A 12,247-nucleotide genomic window follows, 5' to 3' on the forward strand; every position below is an offset into this window, starting at 1 on the left:
GGGGCTACAGGCATGCGCCACCACGCCTGGCTAATTTTTTTGTTTTTAGTAGAAATGAGGTTTCACCATGTTGGCCAGGCTGGTCTCAAACTCCTGACCTCAAGTGATCCACCTGCCTCAGCCTCCCAAAGTGCTGTGATTACAGGCGTGAGCCACTGCACCCAGCTGTGGTTTACACATTTCTTAACCTCTACTATATTACCTTTTTTTTTTTTGGTCTCTCTGTACTGCATTTTGAGTAATTTATTTAAATCAATCTTCCAATTTACTAGTTTACTCATCAGAATGTCTAATCTGCTGTTTATCTACTGAGTTTTAAGTATAAATATTATATACATATTATTGATATTATATAATATTACATTTTATATGATCTTGTAAGTTCTGATTTTTAAAAAATTTATTTGGTCATCTTGTTTCTTGTTCATGTTTTCGGTTCTTTTACTTGTTTGAAAATGTTAAATATACTTATTTTATATTCCTATTTCTCAAGAAATGAAGTTTTTCAGGTCAACATTCTATTCTCACTCATAATGTTTTGCTCCCTTCTGTGCTCTGATTTATTTTTATTATAATTTCTTGTTCATTAGAACTTTATCTCTGGTAATTTTCAGACACTTGGGTTAAGGGTCCATTTCTCTAGAGAAATTTTTACCAGATGCCAGGGGCACTACCAACCCAGAACAATTTAAAATAAATTCTCGGCTGGGCCTGGTGTCTCACACCTGTAATCCCAGCACTTTTGGAGGCCAAGGCGGGCAGATCACGAGGTCAGGAGATCAGACATGGTGAAATCCCATCTCTACTAAAGGTACAAAAAATTAGCCAGGCGTGGTGGTGTGCACCTGTAGTCCCAGTTACTCAGGAGGCTGAGACAGGAGAATGGCTTGAACCCGGGAGGCGGAGGTTGCAGTGAGCCGAGATCATGCCACTGCACTCCAGCCTGGGCGACAGTCTCGAAAATAAAATAAAATAAAAAATATATAATAAAATAAATTATCAGTTTAGGGCTTGAAAGACCATGTAGGTGATTTGAATTCAGGCCCAAACCCATATGAAGACCAATTTATGGTTACAATTCTCAAAGGCAGTACTAGCTTTACTTTTTTTCCCTCCACTTCACTCAGAGTCAAGGCTAAAGATTTTTTAAAATCTGACATTTTTAGCTGTGGGAAGACTTTTAATAATGATCACTAAGTCCAAATACCTTTAAATATATTACTAAAGCATTATTAAAATAAGACGTTTGTTAATTAATCACGTAAAAAAGGTGGCTATTTTTATTACTGGGACACTTAAATGCTTAATAGTCCCAACTAATATTAAATCAACTGATAGGTACTTGGTGAAAGACAATATATTGGGTGCAAATAAGAGCAGTGATATCCCACACTGGGAGTAGTTTATCAACTAAGCTGTAGGGCAGAGGCAAATCACGATCCTGTATCTTAGGACCAAAAGTAGAGTTCTACTAAATCCTATCAAGTAAAGACCAGTTAGATAGTTTTTAACAGAATTAAAATGAATGACGTAAGGTTATGGTATTTATGACCTCAGGAAAGAAAACGATAATTAGAAGTATAGTGTTCCTCTTCAACTGTTGGTTTCAAACAAGAAGTCACACTTCAGATTTAATATCAGGAGCTACAGGTGAGGGGTACATCAAAATCTCAGAAATCACCACTAAAGAACTTATTCATATAACCAAAACCCACCTGTACCCCGAAAACTATTGAAATAAAAATAAAAATTAAAAAATGAAAAGAGAAAAATAAATAAAAGCAAGAAGTTTTCAGATAGGCCCTGTTGACCCATGACCCACCAACCGACAAACTGGCCTGGCCCTCACGGACACCATGTCTGACTCCTCCAGCATCGCCGCTATGAAGAAAGTGGTTCAACAGCCCCGGCTGGAGGCCAGGGTCAGCTGCATAAAAGTTTCGCAGGCAGCTGCAGACTTGAAACAATTCTGTCTGCGGAATGTTCAACACGACCCTCTGCTGACTGGAGTATCTTCAAGTACAAATCCCTTCAGACCCCAGAAAATCTGTTTTTTGGTAGTAAAATGAATCTTTCAAAAGTTTCCCAAACCACTTCTTATGATCCAGTGGATATTCAAAACAGAACTAAATTTGAAGTCTGTACAAAAGCTTATCCCTGTAGCACATGTGCCATACTACACAAACTTCTACTTTCGTCAGTCTTTAATATCTACCTCTCTGAATTTTCATGAATTTCTATTTCACAAGGGTAATTGTTTTATCTACACTGGCAGCAGTATACAATAAAACTCAGTATGAAAAAAAAAAGTTTTCTTTCTCAGAAAAGAAAAAAAAATATATATATATATATGATATATATATCAGGAGCTAGAAGGAAAGTGTATTCTATTTCTTTCTTTCTTTTTTTTTTTTTTTGAGATGGAGTTTCACTCTTGTTGCCCAGGAGTGCAATGGCACAATCTCAGCTCACCACAACCTCCACCTCCCGAGTTCAAGTGATTCTCCTGCCTCAGCCTCCTGAGTAGCTGGGATTACAGGCATGCACCACCACACCCGGCTAATTTTGTATTTTTAGTAGAGATGGGGTTTCTCCATGTTGGTCAGGCTGGTCTTGAACTCCCAACCTCAGGTGATCCACCTGCCTCGGCCTCCCAAAGTGCGGGGATTACAGGTGTGAGCCACCACACCCGGCAAAGTGTTTTCTATTTCTAATCACTGCCTAGACTATCACAAGAGATAATCTATGCAATAATGGGTTTCCTCATAGCATTTTTAGAAGCAAAGTTTTTATACTCACTTGTAAAAGTAAAGTTCACAAATACAGCTCACGAAAGCCAGAAGACATCGCAAAAAGTAAAACACAAGAATCTGAAAGAAACCCAGAAAAAGAAAACAGAAGTCACAGATATGAGCTAGAAAAACTCGTAAACATGAACCACTCTCATTTATTGTCAATAACACTGTAAATTGGCATAATTCTTTTGAAAAGCAACATGGACTAAGAATTTTCATATCCCTTGACTTAGTATCAGAATACCTACTTCTATCACTCCAGCTGGTGGGGGTTGGGAGGTGGAGCTCCATTCACAAAAATGTTAATTGCAGTTTTAGTAAAAACTGCTTCAAAAACTACAAAATATTCAATTATAGGGAAACGATTAAATAAACTAGGCTACATCTAGCTCATGGACAATTATACAGATATTAAAATTTATGGTTACAAAGACAATGAAAACATTCTTGCAATATAACGCTCATTCATTCAACAAGCACTTCTTCAACAACTATAATACATCAGGTAGTGATTATGACAAAATATTAAGTGAAAATGTACAATACAATATTATTTATACATCAGTTACAGCTATGGACACTATATGCATATGGAAAGACTGGAAAGAAATGTAATAAAATGGTAAAAGTAGCTATAACAACCTGGTAGATTTAGGTGAGTATTTTTCCTTCTATCTTCCAAAGTTCTGTAATGTGGTTTTATTAATTTTATAATTGATAACAATCAATTTAAAAAATAAAAATAATAAAATATGGGTTATACTGAATAGCTTTATACTACAGAATACCATATGGTTAAGAGCACTGAATTTCTCAGAACATAAACACTACTTAATATATATTATAACTGGCCGGGCGCAGTGGCTCACGTCTGTAATCTCAACACTTTGGGAGGCCGAGGCGGGTGGATCACCTGAGATTAGGAGTTCAAGACCAGCCTGGCCAACCCGACAAAACTCCATCTCTACTAAAAATGCAAAAAAATTAGCCACGCATGTTGGTGGGCGTCTGTAACCCCAGCTACTCAGGGTTAATAAAAAAAATTTATTAAAAGACACAGAAAACTTGACTAAATGGATAAATATATCATTTTAGGGACAGAATGACTTAACACTATAAAAGTGTTAATTCTGCTGAGTGCAGTGGCACTCGCCTGTAATCCCAACCCTTTAGGAGGCTGGGGCAAGGCGTGTGCTTCAGGCCAGGAATTGAAGACCAGCATGGACAATATAGCGAGGCTCCAAGTCTACAAAAAATTAAAAATTCGCTGGATATGGTGGCATGTACCTGCGGTCCTAACTACTCCAGAGGTTGAAGTAGAAGGATTCCTTGAGCCCAGGAGTTTGAGGCTGCACCTCAAACTCAAAAAAAAAACAGTTATTACTGCACCACTGCACTCCAGCCTGGGAAGAAGAGCAAGGCCCTGTCTCAAAAAAATAAAATAAAATAAAATAAAATAATTCATTCTCAAAATAATAGGTAAATTTAGTACAACTCTAATCAAAACCTAGCAGAATTTGGGTGAGGGGCAAACTGATTCTAAAATGATTTTTAAAATACAAATTTTAAAAAGGACAATGTAAGAAATTCATTCACCAAATAGTGACATACATTACAAAGCCATAATAATAAAAGCAATATGGTAATAAACTGACCAATGACAAAGAATAGACAACAGAAAGAACCCATATACATATGGGAATGAGGTGAATGATAGAGGTGGTATTACAAATCAGAAGGAAAAAGGTGGGTTATTTGGTAGATGGTTCTAGAAAATCCAGTTCACCATATAGCAAAAAATAAAGCTAGATCTTTCCACAATTTATAAAAATAAACTTCAAATGATTCAAGCCTTATATGTAAAAGATAAAATTAAAAGCTAATTGAATCCTAGCATTTTGGGAGGCCGAGGTGGGTGGATCACCTGAGTTCAGGAGTTTGAGACCAGACCAGCTAACATGGCAAAAACCCATCTCTACCAAAAATACACAAATTAGCTGGGCGTGGTGGCACATGCTTGTAGTCCCAGCTACTGGGGAGGCTGAGGCAGGAGAATCGCTTGAACCTGGGAGGCAGAGGCTGAAGTGAGCCGAGATCGCACCACTGCACTCCAGTGGGTGACAGAGCGAGACTTCATCTCAAAAAAAAAAAAACAAAAGCTAATTGAAGAAAATACAGAAGAATATCTCTATGATCTGTGGTGAAGGAGGATTTCTTTTACAAAGACCCAAAATCCACCAATCACAAGAGACAATGGATTGGTTTGATCATATTGAATTAAAGATTACTGTTCAACAAAGGACCACAGACAAAGGTAATAAAGGTAAGAGAAAATATATGCAATATCTAAAACCTATAGGGGGTTACTACTGAGAATGTCTACAAATTGGAAGAATAAAATAGAAAACCCAACAGAAAAATAGGCAAAGGATGTGAATGTGTAATTCACAGAAAGGAAGCTCTAAATGAGTAATAAATGTATGAAGAAATGCTCCTCTTCACTAATAATCACAGAAATTCAATTAAAATGAGAAGCATCTCACATACATGAGAAAGACTCAGGAGAGGAAGATGGAGCCTGGAGTACTGCTGCAGAGAACATAAAGTTGTACAGCCATCTGGAGAGCAATCTGGCAGAACTCTGAGATTCAGTAAGCCCATGGGTCTATGTGTGGGATCTCACTCCTGAGTGTACACTTCAGAGAAATTCACAAACAAGTCCACGAAGAGACAATACAAAGGTGCTTTCAATTGGGGTAGCAAGAGATTGAGAAGGTAGTTATCACTAGAGGTGCCAATTGTTACCACACTATCTCTCAGAAACAACCACCCTTCTCTACTCAGCGTTATGATGCTGGGGCTAAGACTCTCTAAGCTATAATTCCCCTTTGCCAGGTGGCTGGGAAAAAGGAGATCGGAAGTCAGAACAAGAGAAGAGAAATCTTGCTTTCCATTTCACTTGCTGTGCACATCAGTGATGTAACAGGATTAGAGAAGAGGAAGAATTCTGTGTTGAACATGTAAAATTTGAAGTGATAGTAGATATCCAAGTGGAAATGACAACCCTCTGCATAGCACATTGTTAGTTTTCTACTGAGCCCTTCACCCTTTATTATCTTTCCTTTGACAAATTCAAAAAAAAACAAACAGAAATGAGGCCAGGTGCAGTGGCTCTCGCCCATAATCCCAGCACTTTGGGAGGCCAAGGCAGGCGGATCACTTGAGGTCAGGAGTTTGAGACCAAACTGGCCAACATGGTGAAACCCTGTCTCTACTAAAAATACAAAAAAATTAGCCAGACATGGTGGCTCAAGCTTGTAATCCCAGTCACTCAGGAGGCTGAGGCAGGATAATCACTTGAATCCGGGAAATGGAGGTTGCTGTGACCTAAGATCGCACCACTGCACTCCAGCCTGGGCGACAGAGTGAGACTTCATTTCAAAAAAAAACAGAAATGAGATACTGGATATGGAAGGGAGGGATAGAATTTTTGTCACTTTCTGCAGGTGCTACCTTTCTGAACATTCTAAAATGCAAATGCAATCATACCTCTCTTTTGTCTGAAAACCTTTCAGTGGCTTCACACAACAGACTTGTGGGGAGAAGAACAACAGTCTGATACCTTAATAGATCCTACCAGGTCTTGTAGAAATCTGGTGTCTTCTTAATTCTCGTCTCATCTAATCTATTCCACCATTCCCTCTTCCAAGTGTAAACCTGTTTATACAAGAAAGCCACGCTGTCCTTCTTCCCAGCCTCAGGGCCATCAGTCTAGAAGACTATTCCCAACTTTCTCCTGCATCCCCACTCTTCCCTTACCTAGACAACTCCTACTTATCCTTCAGTTCTCTAGTTAGGGACTTCTGCTTCATGGAAAATGGACTTTTCCCCTATTCCTGGACACTCTATTTATAACAACCAAAAAAACCACCAGAAACTCTGGACAATCTATTTAAAACCAACCTAAGAAGACTCTCAAGGTGGAGAGAAGAAAGCAGGCTGGCTACAGACTTCAGGACATGAGAAACAACACAGTGGTAAATTCCATGGGTTTTCTTTTTGCTTGGTGTATTCTAGGCATGAAAAGCTGGCAACTGAAAATGCCAATGGGCACAGAAGACAAAAACAACCCAACCAAGGTCTGCTGTGTAGCCAAAGGACCAAAGAAAAGGTAGCCTCGCATGACAAAAACTTTTAGACAGTAACTACTCCATTCAGGACAAATACCCTGGAGAAATATCCACTCCTACCCATGCATCAGAGGTCAGATAGGAAGCCAGGACTTCCATCCCCACTGGTAGTAATGAGCCTCTCCTTCATCATGGTGTCAGTGGCAACCACTTTAGGAGCCTGGACTTCCATACCCAACTTCAATCTGTCAAGATGCTTGGACTCTACCTGTAAGGTGGTATCAGTGAAGGCCTAGTAGGGAGTGAGACCTTCAACTCTTGCCCACCAATAACAAAAAGGACCCCCTTCCTCAGATTTCAGTGGAGGCCTGGTAGGGAACCTCAAGTTCTACCTCCACTTGGCAGTAACAAGGTAGAAACATCCCACTAATGCTCTTTTCCTGCTGGGTTAGTGGGAAGTAGTATCAAAAGAAGCCAGCTGAAACAGAAGGCTTAAATAAGATCCAAGGAGCACAAAACTGCAAAGAAAGCATGCTGAGCCCATGAATAATCCAGAATCTCATCATGCAACACCTAAAATGTCCAGCTTTCAACTGAAAATGACCTGTCATACCAAGACCCAGGAAGATCTCAAACTGAATGAAAACAGTCCATCGACAGATTCCAACACCAAGATGACAGAGGTGTTAGAATTATCTGACAAAATTTAAAGCAGGCTTCGTAAAAATATTTCAGTGAACAATTAAGAATATGCTTGAAGCAAATGAAAAGGAGAAAGTCTCAGTAAAAAAAAATTAGAAGATAGAAAAACCAAATGGAAATTTTAAAACTGAAAAAATACATAGAACAAACTAAAAATACAATGGATGGGGTCCACATTGGAAGAGGGGACAGAGGAAAGAATCAGTGAAGTGGAAGACAGAAGAACAGAAATTACTTAATGTGAACAACAGAGAGAAAATAAATTGAAAACAGAGTCTCAGAGACCTGGGGGACTAATAACAAAAGATCTGACATTCACATCATCAAAGTTCTATAAGAAAAGGAAAAAGAAAAGGGCTGAAAAAGTATTCAAAACAATAAAAACTAAAACCTTTCCAAATTTGGCAAAAGGAATAAGCCTAAAGATTCAAGAAGCTGAATAAACTCCAAACAGGACAAACCCAAAGAAATCCACACCAAGACGCATCATAGTCAAATTTCTGAAAACTAATCAGGTTAGGTCCCAGTTAACACCTAATTGTTTCTCAGCACTCTACTTAAATTAGACCCTCCTAATATGCTATTCCATTGTACATTGTACTTTTCCTCCATAAGACCCATCATATTTAGAATGATTTGTTCAACGTTCATCTTCTCCACTAAACCACAAGTTTCATTAAGTCAGGGGCTTGGTTATTGTTATAGCCACAGCCTTAATACAGTGTCTACCAAACAAAAGTTGTTCCATTAATGCTTGTTGAATGGTGAATAAATGATTCTTCTTCAAAAAAAGTTCCCTTTTAACTTCCAATCTATTTTGTCCTTTTCTCAAAATTATACCAGAGACTCACCTCTTGATCAATTGTGATTGCTTCCAGGTTGGTCTGCCCTTACCTTATTAGTTTGTAGAATTCTTGCATGAAATGCAGCTGGCCAGGCATGAAGCAATAGGTAAGCATAGGAGCGAATGGCATATGCTGGGGAATATTCCCAAGTCTGAAACCCTTCCCCATAGATGAGGTAGTGTGTCTAAAAATACAAAACAGATAGATTCAGGGTTATATTGGCCAAAAATCTCTGTTAAGCAGATGAAAGTGAAGTTTCTGAGCAGAAATATTAAAGACAAAGGCAGGCCAGGCACGGTGCCTCACACCTATAACCCCAGCACTTTGGGAGGGCAAGTCAGGCAGGTTGCTTGAGCCCCATAGTTAAAGACCAGCCTGGGCAACATAGCAAAACCCCGTATCTACAAAAATATATATATAAATATATTAGCATGGTATGGTGGTGCATGCCTGTAGTCCCAGCTACTTGGGAGGCTGAGGCAGGAGAATCAGTTGAGCCCAGGAGGCAGAGGTTGCAGTAACCCAGATCATGCCACTGCACTCCAGCCTAGGCGATTTGCAATTGATGGATAAAAAAGGAATCAAAATGATATAATATTTTAAATATTAAGACATTATACATTTTACAAGATTGCTGTTTGGTCAACACTGAAAGCTCGAATTTTATCTTCTACTTATTTTTTCTCAACACTCGTTACCCAAAACAGAAAAACTCTAAATTACATATTTTCCTTAAACAACCTACACTTAACATTCTTCCTTCATTTTTTTAATTCAAAATGTGATCAGAAAATTTTACCTTTGAATTTTCTATAATAGGAGTCAATAGGTAATGTGTAAATCAAGAAATAGCAATAAAAGCATACTATTTAGTAACACTATTTTGGTAACCATAAGACATAACTTAAAAAGTGAAAAAAAGGCCGGGCATGGTGGCTCAAGCCTGTAATCCCAGCACTTTGGAAGGCCAAGACGGGCGGATCACGAGGTCAGGAGATCAAGACCATCCTGGCTAACACGGTGAAACCCTGTCTCTACTAAAACAATACAAAGAAACTAGCCCGGCGAGGTGGCGGGCGCCTGCAGTCCCAGCTACTCGGGAAGCTGAGGCAGGAAAATGGCGTGAACCCGGGAGGCGAAGCTTGCAGTGAGCTGAGATCCGGCCACTGCACTCCAGCCTGGGCGGTGGAGCGAGACTCCATCTCAAAAAAAAAAAAAAAAAAAAAAAAAAGTGAAAATAAGTGGTTGCCTCTGGAAAGTAGGATTTGGACATGAGAAGTGGAATAGAAAGCTACTGTTTTTCCTTTAGGTATTTTAGTATTTGTTAACTTTAAAAACTATCTCCAGGTATTATTTTCATTTAAAAAAAAAAAGAAAATTACAAATTAGACCTTGGTGTAAACCAGCTAAATTCCTTACAGCCTTCAATAGCAGGTAAATCATCTGCTTAGAATACAAAAGTGAAAACATGTTACTGGCCAGGCCCAGTGGCTCACGCCTGTAATCCCAACACTTTGGAAGCAAGGCGAGAGGATCACTTGAGCCTAGGAGTTCGATATCAGCCTCAGTGACATAATGAGTCCCCATTTCTGTTTTTGTTTTTTTTTTCTGAGACGGAGTCTCGCTCTGTCGCCCAGGCTGGAGCACAACGTTGTGCTTTCAGCTCACTGTAAACTCCACCTCCCGTGATCAAGCGTTTCTCCTGCCTCAGCCTCCTGAGTAGCTGGGACTACAGGTGCCCACTACCACACCCAGCTAATTTCTGTATTTTCAGTAGAGACAGGGTTTCACAATGTTGGTCAGGTTGGTCTCAAACTCCCGATCTCAGATAATTCACCAGCCTCGGCCTCCCAAAGTACTGGGATTACAAGCGTTAGCCACCGTGCCAGGCCTGTTTTTTTTGTTGTTGTTTTGTTTTGTTTTTTTAAAGAAAATACATCTATTTTACTAGGAGTGACACTTGTATATTATTTGTCTCTCGATTCGTAATAACACCTATGCTGCAAAATCAAGAACAAAAAGAGAAAACTAAAGAAATCACCTACTGGCTCCCAATAGTTGAATGTTTCATCACAGTCAGAGATGTTGCTCAGGAGAGCAGCACATAACCTTGCTGAAAGCAGACACTTGAAAGCAGTAGATCCTTCAGGTGCCCAGACTTGTCCTGCTTTGTTCCCAGATAACCTGCTCAAAAGCAAAAAAAAAAAAAAAAAAAAAACGGCATGTCAGGAAGGACCTGCTAAGCAGAAGACCTAAATCTAGAAAGAAAGGACAAAAAGAACAAGAGACATCAAAGCACTTAAGTTATTCACCTAAAAAGGTGAATGGCTAGTTGTTCTCTCTCAGTAAAATGAATAAAGAATTCAGATTTTTAAGAAAAAAATTTTATGATAGGGTCTTGCTATGTTGCTCAGGCTGGACTTAAACTCCTCGGCTCAAGTAATCCTCCTGCCTCGGCCTTCTGAAGAATTGACTTTAATCTCAATCACTCCTTCCACTTCCTGCTTTTAAGGCATAAATTAACTCATACACTTTAGCTCAATGCATTTATGACACTCCATCATTTGAAGGCCACAAAGCTGTCATTCTCCTTTTCTTTCCTTTCTTAACAAGGTCATTGCTTTTCATGGCTTTATTCATTCATCCTTATGTTCAGATAGAAACCTAGATGCTAGGTACATAGCCTACTCCAATTCCATATGTTGACAGCTCCCTTAATGCAGTTCTAACCTGCAGCCTCCCGGGTTTGGGAAGAGGTGGTGGTGGGTTGGATGGGCCCAGTAAAGGGTCGGGACTTGAGGCAGAATAAAAGGAGCTGTGAGGAACAACCGTAAAAGGTATACTCTTTGATCCTGTCAACATCTCCCACAAAAGCTATGCCCACTCTAGGCCTGGCCCGAGAGCATCATAGATCCGCACTCCAAGGCGGTTTTACAAGAGAGGGGAACCTGCAGTGGAGGGATCTAACGTGGGCGAAGACTGAATGCTGACCCGCCCAGGAAGAGCAATATGACCTAGCTGAAGAGGGAGCTCAGGCCTCCGGCGGGGAGGCCAGGCCTGTCGGAGCCCCGCGCGCCACTGCTAAGACCCTCCCGGGGGCAGCCCCGAACCGCGCCGCCGGCCGGCCGGGCGGCCACGCCCCTGCCGCGCCGCACACGTACTCGGTCCTGTGCTCCGCGCCGCCCGCCTCTCGGCTGCCCAGTAGCTCCCGCAGCTTGTCCGCAACGGGGGCCGTATCCCCACTGCTGCCCCCGCTGCCCTTCAGGCGCTGCCGAGCCCCTCGACTAGCCATGGCAAGCTTGGGGAAAAAAGACAGAATTCGGAACCCTATGAAGTCGGTGAGCGCGACATAGCTTTGGCTGGCAAACGGTGTCCGCCGAGGGACAAAAGATCTTGACATGCGCAGAAAAGACTAAATTATAGTGTTACTGGGCCAATTGGGGCAGATCCCCGAGTAGCGAAGAAATAGAACCTGAGCCTTGAGTTTCTTCATCAGGGCTGTCCCATCCACCTGCTTCTAATTCTGGCCATTCCTACCTCCCTCCAACCCTATTTTCCGTCACTTTTCAGCATTCTCCATTCTCAAAAAAAAAAAAAAAAAAAAAAAAAATCACCTCTCAGCTCCCCTATTTAAATGAAAAAACAGAAAGTGATTAAAGGAATCTACATAGTAAGATGTGAAGTATTCAGTTAAATATCATAGCGCAGCTATCTACTAAAGGTCCTTAAAATGTCATTTTTAACACTTTGCCTTCTTTGTATTTTGGTGAGAGTG

General features: G+C 40.4%; 1 protein-coding gene and 1 pseudogene across 7 annotated transcripts in view; one reads left to right on the forward strand and one right to left on the reverse strand.

The window, feature by feature from the left end:
* The window catches only part of ALG9 (ALG9 alpha-1,2-mannosyltransferase), a 94,016-nt gene extending 82,050 nt beyond the window's left edge, over nucleotides 1-11,966 (reverse strand). For 2 of the 7 annotated variants that reach the window (XR_005242733.2, XM_008020829.3), the window contains exons 1-4: nucleotides 11,634-11,953; nucleotides 10,518-10,656; nucleotides 8,522-8,656; nucleotides 2,800-2,870 (exon numbers count right to left, since the gene is read on the reverse strand). Coding sequence is in view for 3 of the 7 variants with exons in the window: in XM_008020829.3 (XP_008019020.1) it covers nucleotides 2,800-2,870; nucleotides 8,522-8,656; nucleotides 10,518-10,656; nucleotides 11,634-11,872 (584 nt within the window). In the remaining 4 variants the exon portion in view is untranslated. Of the gene's footprint in view, nucleotides 1-2,799; nucleotides 2,871-8,521; nucleotides 8,657-10,517; nucleotides 10,657-11,202; nucleotides 11,301-11,633 lie in introns of those variants that run through there. The other 5 variants (XR_012094545.1, XR_012094544.1, XR_012094547.1 and 2 more) reach the window with 5 other exon arrangements.
* Nucleotides 1,201-2,076, forward strand: LOC119626528 (guanine nucleotide-binding protein G(I)/G(S)/G(O) subunit gamma-5 pseudogene; annotated as a pseudogene).
* Nucleotides 11,967-12,247: the final 281 nt, after the last annotated feature.

Source organism: Chlorocebus sabaeus, chromosome 1 (assembly GCF_047675955.1).
Source record: "Chlorocebus sabaeus isolate Y175 chromosome 1, mChlSab1.0.hap1, whole genome shotgun sequence".
Classification (NCBI taxonomy): Eukaryota; Metazoa; Chordata; class Mammalia; order Primates; family Cercopithecidae; genus Chlorocebus; species Chlorocebus sabaeus.